The sequence below is a fragment of the Plecotus auritus genome (genome assembly GCF_963455305.1).
Source record: "Plecotus auritus genome assembly, chromosome: 1".
Taxonomy (NCBI): domain Eukaryota; kingdom Metazoa; phylum Chordata; class Mammalia; order Chiroptera; family Vespertilionidae; genus Plecotus; species Plecotus auritus.
The window spans coordinates 125,457,104-125,478,982 of record NC_137770.1 but is presented as its reverse complement, the minus strand read 5'-3'; the positions used below and the strand labels follow the sequence as shown (position 1 = coordinate 125,478,982).

The following is a 21,879-nucleotide window of genomic DNA, read 5'->3' as shown; positions in this document are numbered from 1 at the left end:
TCATATTGAAGTGTACTATGCAGTGACATTAATTAACTTCACAATGCTGTGCAACCATCATCATTATCTGGTTCTAAAAATGTGTATTGCATTATATAGTAATTATTCTCGGTATTTGTGGGGGGCAAAATCCACTGATGCTCAAGTCCCTTGTGTAAAATGGCACAGTATTTGCATATAAACTATGCACATCCTTTGTATACGTTAAATAATCTAGAGAGTTAAATAAAATGTATATGCTATGTAAATAATTGTTATACTGTATTGTTTAGGAATAATAACAAGAAAAAAAGTCTGCACATGTTCAGTACAGACACAACCATTGTTCATATCATGAGCAGCAATCTTTTTCTTTTTTTTAAAATATATTTTTATGGATTTCAGAGAGAGGAAGGGAGAGGGAGACTGAGATAGAAACATCAATGATGCGAGAGAATCATTGATCAGCTGCCTTCTGCATGGCCCATGCTGGGGATGGAGCCAGCAACCCAGGCATGTGCCCTTACCCGGAATCTGAACCATGACCTTCTGGTTCACAGGTCGGTGCTCAACCATTGAGCTATGCCGCCTAGGCAGCACTTTTCTTTTTTAAATATTTTTGATCCATAGTTGGTTGAATTCATGGATGCAGAACCCATAGATAAGGAGGGCTGACTGTACTCGTTAAGCAATAGCTCTGTATTTTCCCTCCTCCCCAACCTCCTCTACTTCCTGTCTCCATGAATTTGCATATTATAGATATTTCATATAAGTGGAATCATACAATATTTGTTCTTTGGTATCTGGCTTATTTCACTTAACAAAATGTTTCAAAGTTCACTATGTAGTAAGTATGTATCAGAACTTCATTCCTTTTTTAAGGCTGAATAATATTTCATTGTATGTATAGACTGCATTTTATTTATTCATCTGTTGATGAGCACATAGGTTGTTTCCATGTTTTGGTTACTGTGAACAATGCTGCTGTGAACATTGACTTGCAAGTATTGTTTGAGTCCCGATTGTCAATTCTTTTGAGTATACCTAAGAGTAGAATTGTTGGGTCATATGATAATTCTATGTTTAACTTTTTGAGGAAGCATCAAACTGTTTTCCACAGTTATTATGCCATTTTATGTTCCCACTGGCAATGTACAAGTGTTCCAATTTCTCCGTAACCTTGCTAACACTTGTGATTTTCTGTTTTTATTTTTGTTCTTGTTTTTTTGTTTGTTTGTTTGTTTCATTTTTTAATAGCCATCAGAGTGGCTGTGAAGTGATGTTCATTGTGGTTTTGATTTGTATTTCCCCAGTGACTAATGATGTTGACCATCTTTTTGGCCATTTGCATATCTTTACAGAAATGTTGATTCAAGTCCTTTGCCCATTTAAAAAAATTGGGTTGTTTCTCTTTTTGTTATTGCTCTGTAGGAGTTCTCTACTTATTGTGGATATTAATCCCTTATGACAGTGGTCGGCAAACTCATTAGTCAACAGAGCCAAATATCAACAGTACGATTGAAATTTCTTTTGAGAGCCAAAAACCGACTTCTGCGCATGGGCCACAAAGTTTCAGTCGCACTGTACGTGCGTACCCACACGTGGTATTTTGTGGAAGAGCCACACTCAAGGGGCCAAAGAGCCTCATGTGGCTCGCGAGCCGCAGTTTGCTGACCACTGCCTTATGAGATACTAGAGACCCTTTGTATGAAGATTCGTGCAATAGTCCTTCCTTCCCCTGGCTGCCAGCACCCTGGACCCAGGCCTTCACCCTGGCTGCTGCCTTCCATCTTCACTCCGAATGGAGCCTTCAGTTTTTTCCGCTCCAGCCGGAGCACCGCCCTGTAGCTCCCTCCGCCCTCTGCCCTTCCCCTCATAGCAGGGGTCCCGCCCCGCCTGGCCTCTCCGCACCTGCATGCGTGCTGTCCAGAGGCCCAGAGCAGCTGGGGGGCGGGGCCACTTCCATCTTTGTCAGGTTAATTTGCATACTCACTCCTGATTGGCTGATGGGCGTCATGAAGTGATGGTCACTTTGCATGTTTCTCTTTTATTAGTGTAGATATGTAGTGTTCTTTTGTTGTACTATCATTATCTGGCTGGACTCATTGAATAATTTAGGGAGTGTTTGCTCCTCTTCAATATTTTGGAAGAGTTTGAAAATAATTGGTAATAATTCTTCCAATATTTAATAGAATTCACAAATAAAGCCATTTGGTTCTGGGTTTTTCTTTGTTTGGAGGTTTTTTGATTACTGATTCAATCTCCTTTTCTGTTACAGGTTTATTCAGATTTTTTATTTCTTTTTGAGCCATTCTGGTAGTACTCTTTATAGGAATATTTCTATTTCATCTAGTTTATCCAATCTGTTGGTATGCAGTTTCCCATAGTATTTTCTTATAATCCTTTTTATTCCTATAATGTTGCCAGTAATGTCTTTTTTGACATTTTTCTCCTTTTTTCTTAGTCAACTTAGCTAAAGATTTGTCAATTTTATTGATCTTTTCAAAGAACCAACTTTTGATTTTGCTTTTTTTCTCTCTGTGGTTTTTCTATGAACTATTTTGTTTATTCCCCCTTTAATTTTTTTGTTATTTCCTTCCTTCTGTCATCTGTGGGTCTAGCTTGTTCTTTCTTCTTCCTTTCTTTCTGTCTCTCTGTCTCTCTGTCTCTCTCTCTCCCTTCCTAGTTTCTTAATGTGTATAGTTATGTTATTAATTTGAGATCTTTCTTTTTAAAAAATTCATAGGCATTTATACCTATAAAATTCCTTTTGAGCACTGCTATCACTGTATCCCATTAGTTTTATTTTATTTTATATTCCTTTATTTCAAGGTAATTTCTAATTTTGCCTGTGGTGTGTTTTTTTTCACCCATTGGATTGACAGGTTATTTTTTTCCTTTTAGCATGCTTTTTGGCCTCCGTTTTTCTAGTGAGATATTCACTCTCATTTGTGTTTTTGTTCCCATGTATATGTCTTTTTTTCTCTGTTTTTGTTTGTTTGTTTTATTTATCTGTTCTTTATCTTTGCTCTTTATTGATTTGATTAAAATGTGCCTACATGTACTTTCCTTTGTATTTATCCTGTTTGGACTGTGCTGAATTTCTGGAGTTGGTGGCTATATATCTTTCATCAACTTTATTTTATTTATTTATTTTTTTAAATATATTTTATTGATTTTTTACAGAGAGGAAGGGAGAGGGATAGAGAGTTAGAAACATTGATGGGAGAGAAACATCGATCAGCTGCCTCCTGCACACCTCCTACTGGGGATGTGCCTGCAACCAAGGTACATGCCCTTGACCGGAACCAAACCCGGGACCTTTCAGTCCGCAGGCCGATGCTCTATCCACTGAGCCAAACCGGTTAGGGCTCTTTCATCAACTTTAGAAAGTACTTAGTAATTATCAAATATTTCTTCTACACATTTATTTGTTTATCCTCCTTCTGGGACTCCTGTTTCATGCACATTATACCATTTGATATTGTTCTAAGAGCTTGGGCTCCTTGTCCTCTTGCCCCTGCTCTTTTTTTCTCTTTGCTTTAATTTGAATATCTTTTATTGACCCTATTGACCTGTCTGCAAATTCACTGATAATTTTCATTGCCATGTCCACTTATAATAGACTAGATAGGATTCCTATCTAGAGAATTCTTTATTTCTGACATCTTATTTTCCATTTCCAGTATTTCCATTTAGTTCTTTTTTTTCTTGATATGTTTTTTTTTTTTTTTTTTTTTTTTTTTTTTTTTTTTTTTTTTTAATTTCGGAGAGGGAGAGAGAGAGAGAAACAGTGGCTGCCTCCTGCACACCCGACACTGGGATCGAGCCCAAAACCTGGGCATGTGCCCTGACCGGGAATCGAACCATGACCTCCTGGTTCATAGGTCGACACTCAACCACTGAGCCCCGCCAGCCGGGCCATTTAGTTCTTTTTCATGGTTACATGTCTCTGTTGAAATTATTGAGTTCTTCCTTCATGTTGTCCAGCTTTTATAAACTAGGTTCGTAAGCATTTTTATCACAGTTACTTTAAAGGTAGTGTCTAATTCCAGTATCTGGGCCACCTAGGTGTCAGCTTATATTGATTCTTTCCTCTTTCGATCATGGGTCACTTTTTTTTGTCTTTTTGTGTATCTTATAATTTTTTCATCATATACTAGACATTCTCTGTGAAAGAATAGTAAATATTGGAATAAATAATACTTATCACCAGAAAAAGACATGCCCTTCTTTATTTAGGTTGCTAGAGTGTGAGTTGAGTCAGTATAATCTATAGTTGACTTGCGTTTGGGCTGTGTTGTAGCTTTAGTTTGATTCAATTTTACTATTAGTTTCAAATTTTTAAGGCAGGATCAAAACTTTCCTTTGTTAGAGCCACATATTTGAGCATTAGAGATCACCCAGAGATTTTCAGCTGAGCTCCACAACTATGTTTCCACCTCTCTACTGTGGGAGATCTTTCTGTGTTGTATAGCCTAATTGGTAGTCTTCGAGTCACTAGGGAGTTCTCTTTGCTCTCCATTCCCACGTTATGCTTTCTGTACCTTGGGAGGTCTCTTTCAGCCTTGCACCTCCTCCTTTGGACTTTTGGGGGCAGTCACCCTGTATGCCATAATGGCTTGGCATACTTCTAAGGTGTTTCCTTCAGATCTCTGCCCTGTTCCCACACTTCGGAGGAAAATTCTGATTGCCTCAAGTTTGCTCACCTCTCTTTTGCTTCCAGCGGTTGTTAACTAACCATGAGCCATCTCTGATGACTATGCAAAAGAGTTGTTGAATGGGTTAAAACTCCCACTGTGCCTGAATTTTTTAAGATTCTAATTTACTGTTTCAGTCTACATGTGGCTGTTAAAATTTTGGGTTATTTATTTTACAGTGTTTTTTATATTGGATTCTTCTTCCTCTTGCTGTTACACCAGGATGAAAGCAGCCACGAGTCTCTTCTCTCCTATTACTTCCTGGAATTAGTACATTTAGGTCTTTTTGTTCCTTTAGCACTTTGACTTTTTTAAACTATGGTTTTGTAGTTTATAGTCATGCAGCACTTAATGATGGGAATGCATTCTGAGAAATGTGTTGTTAGGCAATTTTGTCATTGTGCAAATGTCATAGAATGTATTTATACAAACCTAGATGATATAGCCTACTACACACCTAGGCTATCTATAATAATAAAAGCATAATATGCTAATTAGGCCAGACATCTTTCCGGACGACTTTCTGGATGGAGCTGCGGGGGGAGGGGGGGCCCAAGGCAGAGGCGGCAGAGGCTCCTGGTCATCGAGGCAGGCGGGGGCCACGGCAGAGGCAGCTGCCATGGTGGCGGGGGCTGAGGCAGCCACGGCGGTGGTGGGAGCTGAACCCCTTGCACGAATTTTGTGCATCAGGCTTCTAGTCCTACATAATAAAAACCTAATATGCTAAGTGTCTGGTCGTCTGGTCGTCCATTCAACCAATCAAAGCATAATATGCTAATGATATGCTGAGGCCACTCAACCGCTTGCTCTGACGTGCACTGACTACCAGGGGGCAGATGCTCTGACCGATAGATTAGCTTGCTGCTGGGGTCCAGCCAATCGGGAATGAACAAGGTGGGCTGGACACGTCCTGGAGCCATCCCGCTGTCCCTCCCCAGCTGGCCAACCTCCCGCGTCCCTCCCTGCCCTTATTGTACACCACTGGGGTCCCTCGGCCTGGCCTGCACCCTCCCGCAATCTGGGACCCCTTGGGGGATGTCAGAGAGCCGGTTTCGGCCTGATCCCTCAGGCCAGGCTGAGGGACCCCACTGGTGCACGAATTCGTGCACCAGGCCTCTAGTATGATATAACCAGCTGCTTTTAGACTACAAGCTTATACTGTGTGTTACTGTATAAAAGACATGAGATTAAATCAAGCACAAGAGAAAATGATGCAATTAAGAGACTGCATAAACACAATATGTATGGGCTACTTCCAGCATAACATGGCATTACCATTTTACAACACTTTTTTTTAATAATTAGAAAGAGTACACTCTAAAACAGCCGTGGGCAAACTACGGTCCGCGGGCTGGATCCGGCTGTTCTATCCGGTTCTCTTGCTCTCCCCTCCGCTCCTTTACTTTGAATTTATATTAGTTCACACAAACACTCCATTCATGCTTTTGTTCCGGCCCTCCGGTCCAGTTTAAGAACCCATTGTGGCCCTCGAGTCAAAACGTTTGCCCACCCCTGCTCTAAAATAATGATAGAAAGTATCGTATAGTAAATACATAAACAATAACATAGTTGTTTGTTATTATCAAGTAGTATGTACTGTATATAATGTATGTGCTATGCTTTTATACAACTGGTAGCACAGTAGGTTTGTTTACACCAGCATACCACAAATATGTGAATAATACGTTGCACAGTAGCATTATGTCTGCAACATCTCTAGGTGATACAAAATTTTCAGCTCCCTTACAATATTATGGAACCGCTGTCATATATGCAGTTTGTCATTGACTGAAATGTCTTTATATGGCACATGACTATATCTGGCTTATTTAGGTTGTTAGGGTGAGAGAAATGATCTCATTCAATTGTCTATGAGCGAAATGGAAGTAGAACTTCTAGTGTCTCCTTTTGTATTTGTTTTTTAGATTAATATATTTTGGTGGCTATGGGTGTAGGAGACACAATGAACTCCAAGACTGTTTTGATGTTCATGATGCATCTTGGGTAAGAGAGTAATCACCGTTTACATTTTCCTCTAATTTAGTGTTATCTTAAAGTTTTTAGAAATAATGAGCCCACTCTTTCTCATTTTCATTTTCTATAATTGACTATGAAACAAAAAGTGTTTTCTCTCTTTTGAGTTTGTATTCAATTAGAGGAAGTTCTCTCACCTTCATGGCTACTGGAAGAGTAATTTCTTTTCTTACATAGTTAATCACTTACACCTGTTGAAACACAAGTAGAGGCTTCTGTTAGACAAGTAGAGGCTTTAGCGCAACTGAGAAAAAACTTGCCCATAGGTAGCCAGAATGGCTATTGCTGACATACACCTGCTTTTAGATACATGTACTACAACTAGCTATAACTCTTATACAGGAGTGAGTGAGTAGTGATATTCATTTCCTACTTAGTCTTACTGGTTAGAGAATAAACCATGATTAATAAAAATAGTCATAATGTATAAAAAGGAAATATTTTAAAAGATAACTTTTAAAAAACATTGATCCACCAAGATACATAGTAACTCTTCAGTTTTACCTTTTACTAGCATACATTATTATTGTACATTATTAATGTATATGAACATTTTGTGTATATCTCTTTGTATATGGGTATTTTAAAAATTTTCCATGTCTTTACATTTTTTTAGCTTTTAATATGAAATATTTTTAGAGCTTTGCTACTTACTAGTATAGTATTATTGATAATTTTCAGAAATATAACTTCCCATTGTTTAGATCCATTTTTACTTATCAGTGAAATCTCTCATTTTTTTTCTCTGCTAGTACAGTTAGGCTAATGATCATATCCTGAAATTTTTGGTGTACAGTGGATTTTTTTGGTTTAGATTCTAAACTAAGTAAAATTTTTAGTTTGACAAGTCCTGACAACAGTGATATGTTTCTAACATAAAGATAAATCTGGTATAGAGATAAGCTGCAATAGAGGATTTTAACAATCTGAAAGATTCTAAATACAATATAACTGCTAAATCTTTGCTTTGCTGATAATTTTGTCTCTTAGAAGACAAAGAAGAAAGTGAGCAAATTTGACCTATAAGAGCAAATTGTTTGGTTAAGCAGAGTGATTGTAACGTTTTTAAAAAAGGATCCATAGTCCCCTAAAATTTCTAATAGCAAAGATTAGGGATTCTAAGCATGTGCTTTAGAAAAACAGATTTCTGAGAAATCAATTGGGAGCCAAAAACCAGGATTACAGGCTTTATTAGGGGAAAGAGACCTGCTGGGCTGTCTCGCAAGGGGAGAACAGCAACACGTGCAGAGGTGAACACGCCTTTTGAGGGGAGGGATGGGAAGGAATGGGGGCTTAGTGTACTTGGCACGTGCTGATTGGTGGCTTAATGTATGGTCATATAGGAACAAGGGCTTAGGGTATTTGGCAGGTGTTGATTGGTGGTTCAATGTATAGTCCATATAAAGTGCCTGGTTAGGTGCTCAGGAATGTCCAGGCCGCAGGTTATGTCATACTCCGCCCACCAGTTGGGGGAAGGGAGGATCTATCAATTTCAAAATATAAATATACTCTGTAATGTTATTTTTAAAGATTTTTTTAAAATTGATTTTTTTAGAGAGAAAGGGAGAGGGAGAGAGAGAAATATCAATGATAAGAGAGAATCATTATTTGGCTGCTTCCTGCATGCCCCTTACTGGGGATTGAGACTACAACCCAGGAATGTGCCCTGATCAGGAAGCAAACTGGCAATCTTTTCGTTCTTGAAGAGTATAGTCATACCTCACAAGTATTACAGATTTCAGACCACTGTAATAAAGTGAATATTGGGATGATGCCCAACCAACTGAGCCACAGCAACCAGGGCTGTCCTCTGCAATTTTAAAAGAGACGATCCTTTGAGGGAATTGGAAAATTGTTAACAAGTAAATTATGACACCCTGCAAGTGATACTATGAGAAGAGAAGTTGCTGAGTGATACTGCTCTGGTCTGGGGACCACACTTTGTGAGCCACTGCTGTATGCATTAGCTTTATGAATATGGTAACAGCTGTATTTTTGTAAAAGAGTCTATTATTTAACCAGTAAATATTCAATGAAACTATAACAATAATCTAAAAGTTATAAAATCTTTTAAATATTTTTAAAATTTTGTTTTAGGAAGAGCAGATATTCTGGGGATGGCATAATGATGTTCATGTTTTTGACACAAAGACACAGAATTGGTTTCAACCGGAAATTAAAGTAAGTAATGTAAAAAATTAGTTTTATATTTATTGATATATTTAAAATACATTTTTATTAAGTTATTTGGATTTTAATAATTGAGTTTGTAATCACATACACAGGGTTTCTCATGAGTACTATCACTAATACTATTAGTTTTTGATCACATATTTTTTTTCAGGTTAGTTAAGGGTTTTCTAGAAAAATCTTATAAAGAGGTACGATCATTATTGTTTACCCACAAGTGTGACTCCCTGATTTATGGAAGGTTCTTTTAAAAAGTATTTTTGTAAACCAAGTTCAGGATTTGTAAAAGCCCATGTTTTCTATACCCTTGAAATCAAGGCTATATGCAGTTGTAGCATGGCAAAAATACATTATTACTATTCTTTCATATGCTAGTAAGCAAACAGAAATCCAAAGTAAATTGAAAACCTTCTGGAAAGGATTCCCCTTTCTAGATGCCATTAAGAATATTTGTAATTCATGGGAAGAGGTTAAAACATCAACATTGACAAGAGCTTGGAGGAATTTGATTCCAGCCCTCATGGATGACTTTGAGGGGTTCAAGACTTCAGTGGAGGAAGTAATTGTAGATGTGGTGAAATAGCGAGGGAACTAGAATTACAAGTGGACCCTGAAGATGTGACTGAACTGCTGCAATCTCATGATAAAACTTTAACAGATGAGTAGATGCTTCTTAGGGATGAGCAAAGTGGTTTCTTGAGATGGAATCTACTCCTGGTGAAAATGCTATGAAGACTGTTGAAATGAAAACGAAACATTTGGAATATTACATTAACTTAGCTGATAAAGCCGCAGGGTTTGAAAGGATTGGCTCCAATTTTAAAAGAAGTTCTACTCTGGGTAAAAGGCTATCAAACAGCACTGCATGCTACAGAGAAATCATTCATGAAAGGATGAGTCAATTGATGTGGCAAAATTCACTATTGTCTTATTGTAAGAAATTACCACAGCCACCTAACCTTCAGCAACCACCACCTGATCAGTCAGTAGCCATCAACATCCAGGGAAGACCTTACACCAGCAAAAGATTAAAACTTGCTGGAAGCTCACATGAGGTTAGCATTTTTTAGCAATATAGTCTTTTTTAGTTAAGGTATTTTTTAGATATAAAGTATTTTAGACATAATATTATTACACACTTAATATACTGCAGTATAGTGTAAATATAATTTTACATGCTCTGGGAAACCAAAAAATTTGTGTGACTCACTTTATCACAATATTCACTTTATTACAGTGGTCTGAAATCTGTAATACCTGTGACGTATGACTATACTCTTCAAGAACGAAATTTATTTGCCCTAGCCAGTTTGGCTCAGTGGGTAGAGTATCGGCCTGCAGACCAAAGGGTTCTAGGTTCAATTCTGGTCAAGGGCACATACCTCGGTTCCAGGCTCCTCCCTGACACGGGCCCTGGTCAGGGCTTGTGCAGGAGGCAACTAATCGATGTGTTTCTCTCACAGCAATATTTCTCTCTGTCTTTCACTCTCTCTCTAAATAATGGAAAAATATCCTTGGGTGAGGATTTTTTTTAAAAAAGATAATGAAATTTATTCACCCATATCTTTACTTTTTAAAGCATTTTTCTTAAATGCCTGAGACTATTTAGCAAAATAATATTTTATGTAAGTTTTAGCTTAAAAATAAGGATTTTTAAAATGACATTTTAAAAGATTCTCTTTCTCCCCTCTTCCTTCCGCTCTCTTCTCTCCCTCTCTCTCTCTCTCTCTCTCTCTCTCTCTCTCTCTCTCTCACACACACACACACACACACACACACAGTTAATATTATTAACTGAGCAGTGCACAGTGCTTACATCAAATAGTACTTTATCTCTTACTAAAACTCTTCACAATAACATAATACTTCTCTATACTTTTCTTTGAATAAATATATTAGATATTTACTTCAGAGAAGTTTTGGATTGGTGGGGAAAGGGAGAGTGTAATGAGTAGAAGAATAAGATTTGAAGGATTTTATGCATAATTTTCATGTGTTCCTGGTGGGTGTCTTTGTGTATGTATTTCATCCCAAGTTCTGAAAGAACCCTACATTATCAGCTCATTGGCTACCGAATGTGAGCAGCAGTCAGAACACACACAACATTTATCTGTTAAGTTTGCTGTCTTACATGGGTGCATTTCATGGTACCCGCAAAACAATTACAGCAGTAACATCAAAGATCACTGATCACAGGTCACCATACAAATATAATGATAATAAAAAGAGTTTGAAATATTTTGAGACTTACCAAAATGTGACACAGACACGAACTGAGCAAATTCTGTTGGAAAAATGGCATTGATGGACTTGCTTGATGCAGAGTTGCCACAAACCTTCAATTTGTAAAAAAAACGCATATCTACAAAGCACAATAAAGTGAAGCACAATAAAACAAGGTATCTTACTATTTAGAGCAGTGATTTTCAACCTTTTTCATCTCATGGCATGCATAAACTAATTACTAACATTCTACAGCACACCAATATATATATTTTTTGCTAGTCTTACAAAAATTTTGGCATAATTTTGATCCATTCACACCAGACATCTATTGTTGTGACTGTTGTCATTTCTTCCTTCATTGATTTTTAGAGAGAGAGTGGAAGGGAGGCAAGGAGCAGGGGAGGAGAGAGAAACATCAATGTGAGAGAGACACATCAATTGGTTGCCTCTCGCACACGCCCCAACCCAGGGTTGGGGATCAAACATGCAACCTCAAGTATGTGCCCTTGACTGGGAATCAAATCCACTATCCTTTGGTGTGTGGGCTGGTGCTCTAACCACTGAACAAAACCTGTTGTCATTTTTAAAAAAACAAGTAATCCTTTTTAAAAAAATAATATCTTTTTAAAATATATTTTTATTGATTTTAGAGAAAAAGGGAGAGAGAGATAGAAACATCAATGATAAGAGAGAATCATTGATCTGCTGCCTCCTGCAAGCCCTACAGGGGGATGGAGCTTGCAAGCCAGGCATGTGCCCTTGACCGGAATCAAACCTGGGAACCTTCAGTACACAGGCCGATGCTCTATCCACTGAGCCAAACCAGCTAGGGCATCAGTGTTTTAATTTCATAATCTAAGAAATAAGTCAGTGTCCCTGACTAAATAGTCAGGTATTGCATGTTTTAAAAATTTTGTGGCACACCAGTGTGCCTGCTGCGGCACAGCAGATGAAAATCACTGATTTAGAGTGAACTTTTACGTTAGGCTTTCTAATGGAATTACATAGGTAATGGTAACTTAGCAGTCAAGTATTTTTCATACTAAGCATAAGAATGTGATTTCACAAGTTTCAAGTTTTGCACTGTTTTCTGATCTCTGCTTGCAGGGTGGAGTCCCACCACAGCCACGAGCCGCACATACATGTGCAGTTCTTGGAAATAAGGGCTATATCTTTGGTGGACGTGTTTTGGTTAGTATAATCTTTTTATGTGTGATGCTTCTTATAAAAACACTAGAGGCCCAGTGCACGAAATTCGTGCACGGGCATGTGTGTCCCTCAGCCCAGCCTGCACCCTCTCCAATCTGGGACCCCTTGAGGGATGTCCGACTGCCCATTTAGGTGGGATCGGGCTTAAACGGGCCATCGGACATCCCTCTCACAATCCAGGACTGCTGGCTCCCAACTGCTCGCCTGCCTGCCTTCCTGATTGCACCAAACCACTTCTGCTTGCAGCCTGATCACCCCCTAACCACTCCCCTGCCAGCCTGATTGATGCCTAACTGCTCCCCTGCCAGCCTGTTTGCCCCTAACTGCCCTCCCCTGCCAGCCTGTTTTCCCCTAACTTCCCTCCCCTGCAGGCCTGGTCACCCCAAACTGCCCTCCCCTGCAGGCCTTGTCCCCCCCTCACTGCTCTCCCCTGCAGGTCTGGGTCCCTCCCAACTGCCTTTCCCTGCAGGCCTGGTTGCCCCCAACTTCCCTCCTCTGCCAGCTTGGTCACCCCTAACTGCCCTCCCCTGCAGGCTTGATTGCCCCCAACTGCCCTCCCTTGCAGGCCTGGTCCCTCCCAACTGCCCTCCCTTGCTGGCCATCTTGTGGTGACCATCTTGTGTCCACATGGGGGCAGGATCTTTGACCACATGGGGGCAGCCATCTTGTGTGTTGGAGTGATGGTCAATCTGCATATTACTCTTTTATTAGATAGGATAGAGGCCTGGTGCATGGGTGGGGGCCAGCTGGTTTGCCCTGAAGGGTGTCCCGGATCATGGTGGGGGTTCCCTTGGGGTGTGGGGCGGCCTGGGCAAGGGGCCTGTGGTGGTTTGCAGGCCAGCCACGCCCCCTGGTGACCCAAGTGGAGGCCCTGGTATCTGGGGTTTATTTATCTTCTACAATTGAAACTTTGTAGCTTGGAGCGGAGCCAAGCCTTCTGCTTGCTCCGTGGTGGCAGCCATTTCTGTTGGGATTTATGTATCTTCTATAATTGAAACTTTGTAGCCTTAAGCGGAGGCCTGGGCTGGCCAGGGTGTTTGGAAAGCTTGGCTTCCTCCATCGCCGCAGGCAACCCTAGCCTCCTGCTTTTTCCAGCTCCGTGGCTGCTGCCATTTCTGTTTGGGTTTATGTATCTTCTATCATTGAAACTTTGTAGCCTTGAGTGGAGGCCTAGGCCGGCAAGGGCAGGCGGAAAGCTTGGCTTCCTCCATCGCTGGGGAAACCCAAGCCTCCCTCCTGCTCTCTGTGGCGGTAGCCATCTTGGTTGGGTTTATTTGCATATTTGCTCCTGATTGGCTGGTGGGCGTGGCTTGTGGGTGTAGCAGAGTGATGGTTAATTTGCATGTCACTCTTTTATTAGATAGGATATCCTCTGAATTTATAGAACAACTGAACATTAAAAAAATCTAGAAATGATAGATTCAATAACTTTTATCTTCTGTTCCCAAACAGACCATACATGAATAATCACAGATGGTTATAAATCACATTTTAATAAGGAGAATCCTTCACTTTAGTGTATTATTAGAAAAGTTTAATTTCTTATCATCTAAATCCTGTTAGTTTAAACTCATTTCTTCCTTTCCCCCTTGACACTTTAATTTGATAGCTCTATGTTAACTTTATTAGTGCTAAACATTGTTTCCCAATATATAAACTTATGATGTTAAGTAAAATAGAGATAATCTATTTTTAATAGAAACTATTTTAAAACAAAATTTTAGCTTATGAAAGATGTAAAACACTGACCAGTTTAACACACTTTTATTTTAGCAAACTAGGATGAATGATTTGCACTATCTAAACTTAGATACCTGGATTTGGTCTGGAAGGTAAGTATGAAATTTGTTTGTTTTTACCTATAGGCATTTCTGTGTGTGTCTGTATATGTGTGTGCACCATAATCCAAATTTGGGTCTCTAAAACTGAATTATTATATTTTTCTCTTCAGATTATATGTCTAAGCAAAGAATATATAGATTAAAGAGAGTTTGTTTTTTAACCCAACTATATAAAACATGAGAATACCAGCAGTTGAAAATTGATTATGTAAAAGTACTGGTTTTATACTATGTTCTGGAGGACTGGTCAGTAGAAGAAATAAAGGAACAGTTGAATAGGGTCATCACAGGTGAACAGATAATGGAGTGGATAAAAGTCAGATTTTGTTTATGGCTCATAATCTATATTTAGCAATAGAATAAATATATTTAGCTATAATTCATCTGTTCATGTAATGAGATGAACTCAGAGCTATATATTATTTCAAAGTATAATATAAAAAATGAAACCACAAGAGTGTAAAAAAAAAGCAGATTATCTATAAAATATTGCCATGGAGAATACTTTTCTAAAAATGATAAAAACTAAAAATTCATAAATTAAAAGATAGGTTGATAAAATTACTTAAGAATTAGTTATTTCTATGTTAAAAAATATACCACAAAAATTAAAAGGCAGATTGGCAAATGCAAACAAAAGATAAATTAGAAGTAATATTTATAGCATTTTTTTATGTTTGTTTGACTTACATACATAGTATTTTTTATTTTGAATTTAAAAAAATTTTTTTTTTAATTTTTTCAATTACAGTATATACATTTAATATTTTTTAAATAAATCTTTATTCAGATTATTACAATTGTTTCTCCTTTTTCCCCCCATAGCTCCCCTCCACCCAGTTCCCACCCCACCTTCTGCCCTTACTTCCCCCCCACTTTCCTCATCCATAGGTGTATGATTTTTGTCCAGTCTCTTCATGAACACCCCCATACCCCTTTCCCCCTGAGAATTATCAGTCCACTCCCTTTCTATGCCCCCGATTCTATTATATTCACCAGATTATTCTGTTCCTCAGGTTTTTAATTCACTTGATTTTTAGGTTCACTTGTCGATAGATATGTATTTGTTGTTCATAATTTTTCTCTTTACTTTTTTCTTCTTCCTCTTCTTTGAGAATACCTTTCAGCATTTCATATAATGCTGGTTTGGTGGTGATGAACTCCTTCAGCTTTTTCTTATCTGTGAAGCTCTTTATCTGCCCTTCAATTCTGAATGATAGCTTTGCTGGGTAGAGTAATCTTGGTTGTAGGTTCTTGCTATTCATCACTTTGAAAATTTCTTGCCACTCCCGTCTGGCCTGCATAGTTTCTGTTGAGAAATCAGCTGACAATCGTATGGGTGCTCCCTTGTAGGTAACTAACTGTTTTTCCCTTGCTGCTTTTAATATTCTTTGTCTTTTGCTCTTGGCATTTTAATTATGATGTGTCTTGGTGTGGTCCTCTTTGGATTCCTTTTGTTTGGGGTTCTGTGCGCTTCCTGGACTTGTAAATCTATTTCTTTCACCAGGTGGGGGAAGTTTTCAGTCATTATTTCTTCAAATAGGTTTTCAGTATCTTGCTCTCTCTCTTCTTCTGGCACCCCCATAATTCTGATGTTGGTACGCTTGAAGTTGTCCCAGAGGCTTCTTACACTATCTTCAACTTTTTGTTTTTTTTTCTTTTTGCTTTTTCGGTTGAGTGTTTTTTGCTTCTTTGTATTTCAATTCTTTGACTTGATTCTTGTGTTCCTCTAGTCTGTTGTTGGGTCTCTGTATAATATTTTTTATTTCAGTCAGTGTATGTTTAATTTCAAGTTGGTCCTTTTTCATATCTTCGAGGGTCTCGTTATATTTATCGGCCTTTTCTAGGATATTCTTGAAAAGCCTTATAACCGTGGTTTGGAATTCTATATCCAGTCGTTTGTTTTCCTCCATTTCTTTCGTTTGTGATCTGATTCTTTGACGCCACATTTTCACTGCTTCCCTGAGTTGGTAAGGTAGCTTTGTGTGCTAGGTTTCCTATATGGCCCAGTGGGTTGGCCTCCCCAGTTAACCTGAGGTGGATACTCTTGGTGCACCCCTTTGTGGACTGTGTGTACAGCCTTGTTGTAGTTAAGTCTTGATTGTTGTTGGTATCACTGGGAGGAATTGACCTCCAGGCCAGTTGGCTGTGAGGATCAGCTGTGTCTACGCTGGGAGAAGTTCGGTGCTGGAGACAGCCTTATAGGATTAGACTTTCCAAATTGCAAAAGCCTCTGTGCTCAGCTTGGATGGGGTGGAGTCTCAGGGTGGAGCAGACAGTCTTGGCTTCCCATCAGCCTTGCCCTGCGCGCACGTGCGCGCTTTCAGACCTCTGCCTTCCCTGGCTCCCGAGCCTCCGCCCGAGAGTCCAGATTCCCCCCCGTAAGAGCATGGGTCCCCAGGGGCTCGCCTGGAACTGGGGTTCAGTGCAGTCAGAACTGGGGTTCAGTGCAGTCAGGAGCTTCCGACTCCCTTCTGCTAGGGAAAGCCTGTGGTAACTTCCGCAGTCTTTGTGCACACTGGCGCACACGCCTCCAGACCCCTGCCTGCCGGGGCTCCCCCGGGCCTCCCCCGGGTCTCCGAGTCTCCGGGTGCCTTTCTCTCTACCTGACAGTCCAGACTCCCCCTGTATGAGCCTGGGTTCACGTGGTTTCACCCGAAACTGGGGTTCAGTGCAGTCGGAACTGGGGTTCAGTGCAGTCAGGGGCTTCTTTCCCCCTCCCGCCAGAGAAAGTCAGCCAGGCTCTCAGCCGCCCTTCCTCTCTGCACGCACAAAGCCCCTTTGCCGTACCTGCAATTCTCTGTGAGCTTTTCTCTTTCCTTCTAGTTGTAGAATTTCCCCTCAGCCAGCTTTCCTGTGGTTCTGGATGGTGTCCGTTCTGTCTTTCATTTTTTATTTATTTATTTATTTTTTAAATATATTTTATTGATATCTTACAGAGAGGAAGGGAGAAGGATAGAGAGCTAGAAACATCGATGAGAGAGAAACACTGATCAGCTGCCTCCTGCACACCTCCCATTGGGGATGTGCCCGCAACCAAGGTACATGCCCTTGACCGGAAATTGAACCCGGGACCCTTCAGTCTGCAGGCTGACGCTCTATCCACTGAGCCAAACCGGTTTCGGCCCGTTCTGTCTTTTAGTTGTAGTTTTGAAATTGTTGTGCGAGGCGGCAGTTTAGGTGCTTACCTATGCCACCATCTTGATTTTCTCTATACATTTAATATTTTGTATTATTGTCAGGTGTTCAGCATAGTGGTGAGACAATCATATACTTTATACAATATTTGTAGTATTTCTAACAGAGTGGACTGAGATCTGCAAGAACTAAGTCAGTAAGAAAAAAAAAAGACAAATAATCCAATAGGAAAGTGGACAAAGAACATGAATGAGCAACTCATAAAAGACATATAAATAGGCAAAATTATTTTAAAAAGATGTCCAACTTCATGGAATATTAAGGAAATGGAAACAAAACTAGTTTGCACTATCAGATAAAAATAATTACAAATGACCAGTGTGTGCCAGGTTGTAACAACATAATTAGAAGAAGTATAAATTGGTACAGTTTTACTGGAGGGTAGTCTGGCAATATGTTTAAAATAGAAAATGGAATTTTGACTTTGATCCAGAATTTCTCTGAAGACAATAATTGGACAAGTATATTTATGTGTGTATGTGTACACAAAAATGTTTATTGCAACATTATTTATGAAAACAAAAACTTGAGATCAACCTTCATGCCCATAAGTGGGGACTGTTTAAATCATGGTACATCTGCCCAAAGGGCTGCCATGCTTCCATTAGCAAAGAAATATACTTCATGGAAATATTCTACATTCTAGTAAAGTAAAAAAAAATTACAGAATGGAACATACCCCATTTATAATTTTTTAAAATATATTTTTATTGATTTCAGAGAGGAAGGGAGAGGGAGAGAGAGATATATATAGAAGCATCAATGATGAAAGAGAATCATTGATTGGCTACCTCCCACAACCTGGGTATGTGCCCTGACTAGGAATCAAACCCTGTCCTCCTGGTTCATAGGTCGATGCTTGGTCACTGAGCCACTCCAGCCAGGCCCCATTTATAATTTTTAATAAATATATGCACATTAAAATCTGGAAACATAAATATCAAATTATTGTTTCTTAGGGCTGGAAGACAGGATTATATAAAACATTAAATATTTTTGTGGTTGTTGAATGTTTTCTAATCAAAATGCTTTTTATAGTAAATAAAAACAATAAATACAAATATTTCCGGTTTGGAGAAAAGCAAATAACATCTTCTCCAAATGGCCCATGTTCTTCTGGAGCATTCCAGAATGCTCGAGAATGGTGCCTTCTCACCTCTTAAATCAGTTAAACTCGTGTGCTTATGTTTTTACTTCTGTTTCTGTTTTTTAAGGAATAGAACAGTATTTGTTTGTAACCTTTAGATTTTTTTTCCTGGATCTGGAATGGCTTGTATGCTTTTATTTTGAAGCTAGAGTGAAGATAATGCTTTGGGAAAATCTACAACAAATAGACCAAGTAAAAACAACAACAAAATCCCATAATACCATTGAGGAAATCTGCTGAAAACACAAAATTAAACATGAAACAACAGTTAAAGGTTATAGCCATGAAAATAATTATGTTGAAACACTTGAGGAAGTTGCACTGATTAATCAACAAGAATGATGCTGAGTATGCATTGTAAATTAACTGGGAATCAATTTTTAATCTGTGTTCTATGACCAGGTGAAATAGACACTACGTGAAAAGGTTGTTTAAACTCATCAAATAATTAATTTTTTTTTAATTAGAGCAGTTTTTCCCTTTAAGATCTGAGATTATTGAAAACCATTTATTTTAACTAACACAGTACCTAGATTTATATATATATATGTATATATATATATATATTTTGCCACAGGATTCCTGTTAATGGAGAAAACCCTAAACATCGATCATGGCATACTTTAACACCAATAGCTGATGATAGGCTTTTCTTATTTGGTGGACTAAGTGCGGACAATATTCCATTAAGTAAGTGAATTCATGTTTAGCCTACAGTTATTATTCTTTTTCCCCTAAGTTGTATTTTATACTTAAGGTATATTCCTTTTTTTTCTGATTTTATGCTTTACCTTTATTTTATTCCTAACTATATGCTTGCACTGAGAATTAGAACTGGAAGACCCCTTTGCTTCTGTAGACTTGGCTCTCGATGTTCTCCTGTTTCCTAGGTGTAGAGAAAGGAAGGGTGGTTGAACCTAGGTGGATTAAAGCCCCTTTCAACTATAGTATCCTACGATTCTATCTCCTCCTGATTTTTCATCCAGATGCTTATACTGTAGGCTGGAATGGAGATTAGAAGAGCAGCCTTTTCCAGAATGCTCTGGAAATATAAGGTGGGAAGGCCTGTTGCTTCTTTCTTTGTTCCCAAACTATAAAGGAAAGTGATTAGCTAGAATTTTTTAAACTCCTGTCACTGCTGATCCCAAAGGTTTTGAAATGCAGTTTTTTCTTTCAGCAGTAAAATTATGCCATCAGGATAGACCAAGAATATCCATTTCTTAGTTTGACATACTAAATGTTGTGTATTTTCTTAACGCAAGAGTTTTCTATGGCTAGAGATGTTTTTGTTAAGGTAACTTATATACAATTAAAACAACTTCTATAATCTTATAGAAGGATTTAGAAAAAATCCTTTTTCTAGGATTTAGAAAAAACTATTTTTTTTCAACAAAAATTTATTGAGCATCAACTGTGTATATAGCAGTCTGCTGGCCAACAAACTCCAGAGGTTGATTGGAAACAGCAGTTCCTAGTATGGGGTGTTAACTGTTGCAGAATATTATGCTTCTTCAGTTTCTAGACATTTTAATTAAAAGAGATTTGGAATCTGCCCTACCTGGGTTGGCTCAGTGGATAGAGCATTGGCCTACAGACTGAAGGGTCCTGGATTCGATTCCGATCAAGGGTGCATACCTTGGTTGCAGGCCCTGGTCAGGGCACTTACAGGAGGCAACCAACCAATCTAATAGTATGTGTCTCTCTCACATCAATGTTCTCTCTCTCTGTCTCTCCCTCTCCCTTCCACTCTCTCTAAAAAATCAATGGAAAAATATCCTTGGGTGAGGATTAACAAAAAAAAAGAGAGAGAGATTTGGAATCTAATAAAAAAGCTAACATTTACCCATTTCCCTAGGATTTGTTTAATATCATATCTTCATGAGCACTACTGTTTTTATTTTATCTTATTTTTTAAAAGTATGTTTTTATTGATTTTAGAGAGAGAGGAAGGGAGAAGGATAGAGAGATAGAAACATCAATGAAAGAGAAACATCGATTGGCTGCCTCCTGCATGCCCCTTATTGGGGATAGAGCTGCAATCCAGACATGTGCCCAACTGAGAATTGAACCAGTGAACTCTTGGTTAATGGGTCGATGCTTAACCATTAAGCCATACTTGCTGGGCAGCACTATTGTGTTTAATTCCTGTCTGCTGGTTTTGGTCTTTGGCCTATGGGGAATTAAATGTCCTAATTCTTTAAAAAGTGTTTTTATTTTTAAACTAGAGGCCTGGTGCACAAAATTCGTGCAGCGGGGGTGTGTGTCCCTCAGCCCAGCCTGCACCCTCTCCAATCAGGCACCCCTCGAGGGATGTCCAACGGGCAGTCGGACATCCCTCTCACAATCCAGGACTGCTGGCTCCCAACTGCTCGCCTGCCTGCCTTCCTGATTGCCCCTAACCTCTTCTGCCTGCCAGCCTGATCACCCCCTAACCACTCCCCTGCCAGCCGGATGGATGTCTAACTGCTCCCCTGCCAGCCTGTTTGCCCCTAACTGCCCTCCCATGCAGGCCTGGTCACCCCTAACTGCCCTCGCCTGCAGGCCTGGTCTCTCAACTGCTCTCCCCTGCAGGCCTAGGTCCCCCCCAACTGCCCTTCCCTGAAGGCCCGGTCGCCCCCAACTTCCCTCCTCTGCAAGCCTGGTCCCTCCCAACTGCCCTCCCCTGCTGGCCTGATCGCCCACAACTGCCCTCCCTTGCAGATCTGGTCCCTCCCAACTGCCTTCCCTACTGGCCATCTTGTGGTGGCCATCTTGTGTCCACATGGGGGCAGCCATCTTTGACCACATGGGGGCAGCCATCTTGTGTGTTGGAGTGATGGTCAATCTGCATATTACTCTTTTATTAGATAGGATAGAGGCCTGGTGCACGGGTGGGGGCCAGCTGGTTTGCCCTGAAGGGTGTCCCAGATCAGAGTGGGGGTTGCCTTGGGGCATGGGGCGGCCTGGGCGAGGGGCCTGTGGTGGTTTGCAGGCCCGCCACAGCCCCTGGCGCCCAAGTGGAGGCCTTGGTATCTGGGATTTATCTTCTATAATTGAAACTTTGTAGCCTTGAATGGAGACCAAGGTAGGCCAGGGCTACGGGAGCTTGGCTTCCTCCATCGCCAGGGACAACTCAAGCCTCCTGCTCTCTCCAGCTCCGTGGTTGCTGCCATTTTTGTCGGGATTTATTTATCTTCTATAATTGAAACTTTGCCTTGAGTGGAGGCCTGGGCTGGCCAGGGTGTGCAGAAAGCTTGGCTTCCTCCATTGCCAGAGAAACCCAAGCCTCCTGCTCGCTCTGTGGCTGCAGCCATCTTGGTTGGGTTAATTTGCATACTCACTCCTGATTGGCTGGTGGGTGTGGCAGAGTGATGGT

The 21,879-nt window shown here is 39.8% G+C and overlaps 1 protein-coding gene across 3 annotated transcripts in view; it reads left to right on the top strand.

Moving 5' to 3' along the window:
• Positions 1 to 21,879, top strand: part of KLHDC1 (kelch domain containing 1) — a 67,419-nt gene that overhangs the window by 28,917 nt on the left and 16,623 nt on the right. For all 3 annotated transcript variants that reach the window (XM_080668335.1, XM_080668334.1, XM_080668336.1), the window contains 5 exons: positions 6,605 to 6,683; positions 8,811 to 8,894; positions 12,237 to 12,320; positions 14,112 to 14,170; positions 19,102 to 19,214. In XM_080668335.1, coding sequence (XP_080524461.1) covers positions 6,605 to 6,683; positions 8,811 to 8,894; positions 12,237 to 12,320; positions 14,112 to 14,170; positions 19,102 to 19,214 — 419 coding nt within the window. The remainder of the gene's footprint in view (positions 1 to 6,604; positions 6,684 to 8,810; positions 8,895 to 12,236; positions 12,321 to 14,111; positions 14,171 to 19,101; positions 19,215 to 21,879) is intronic.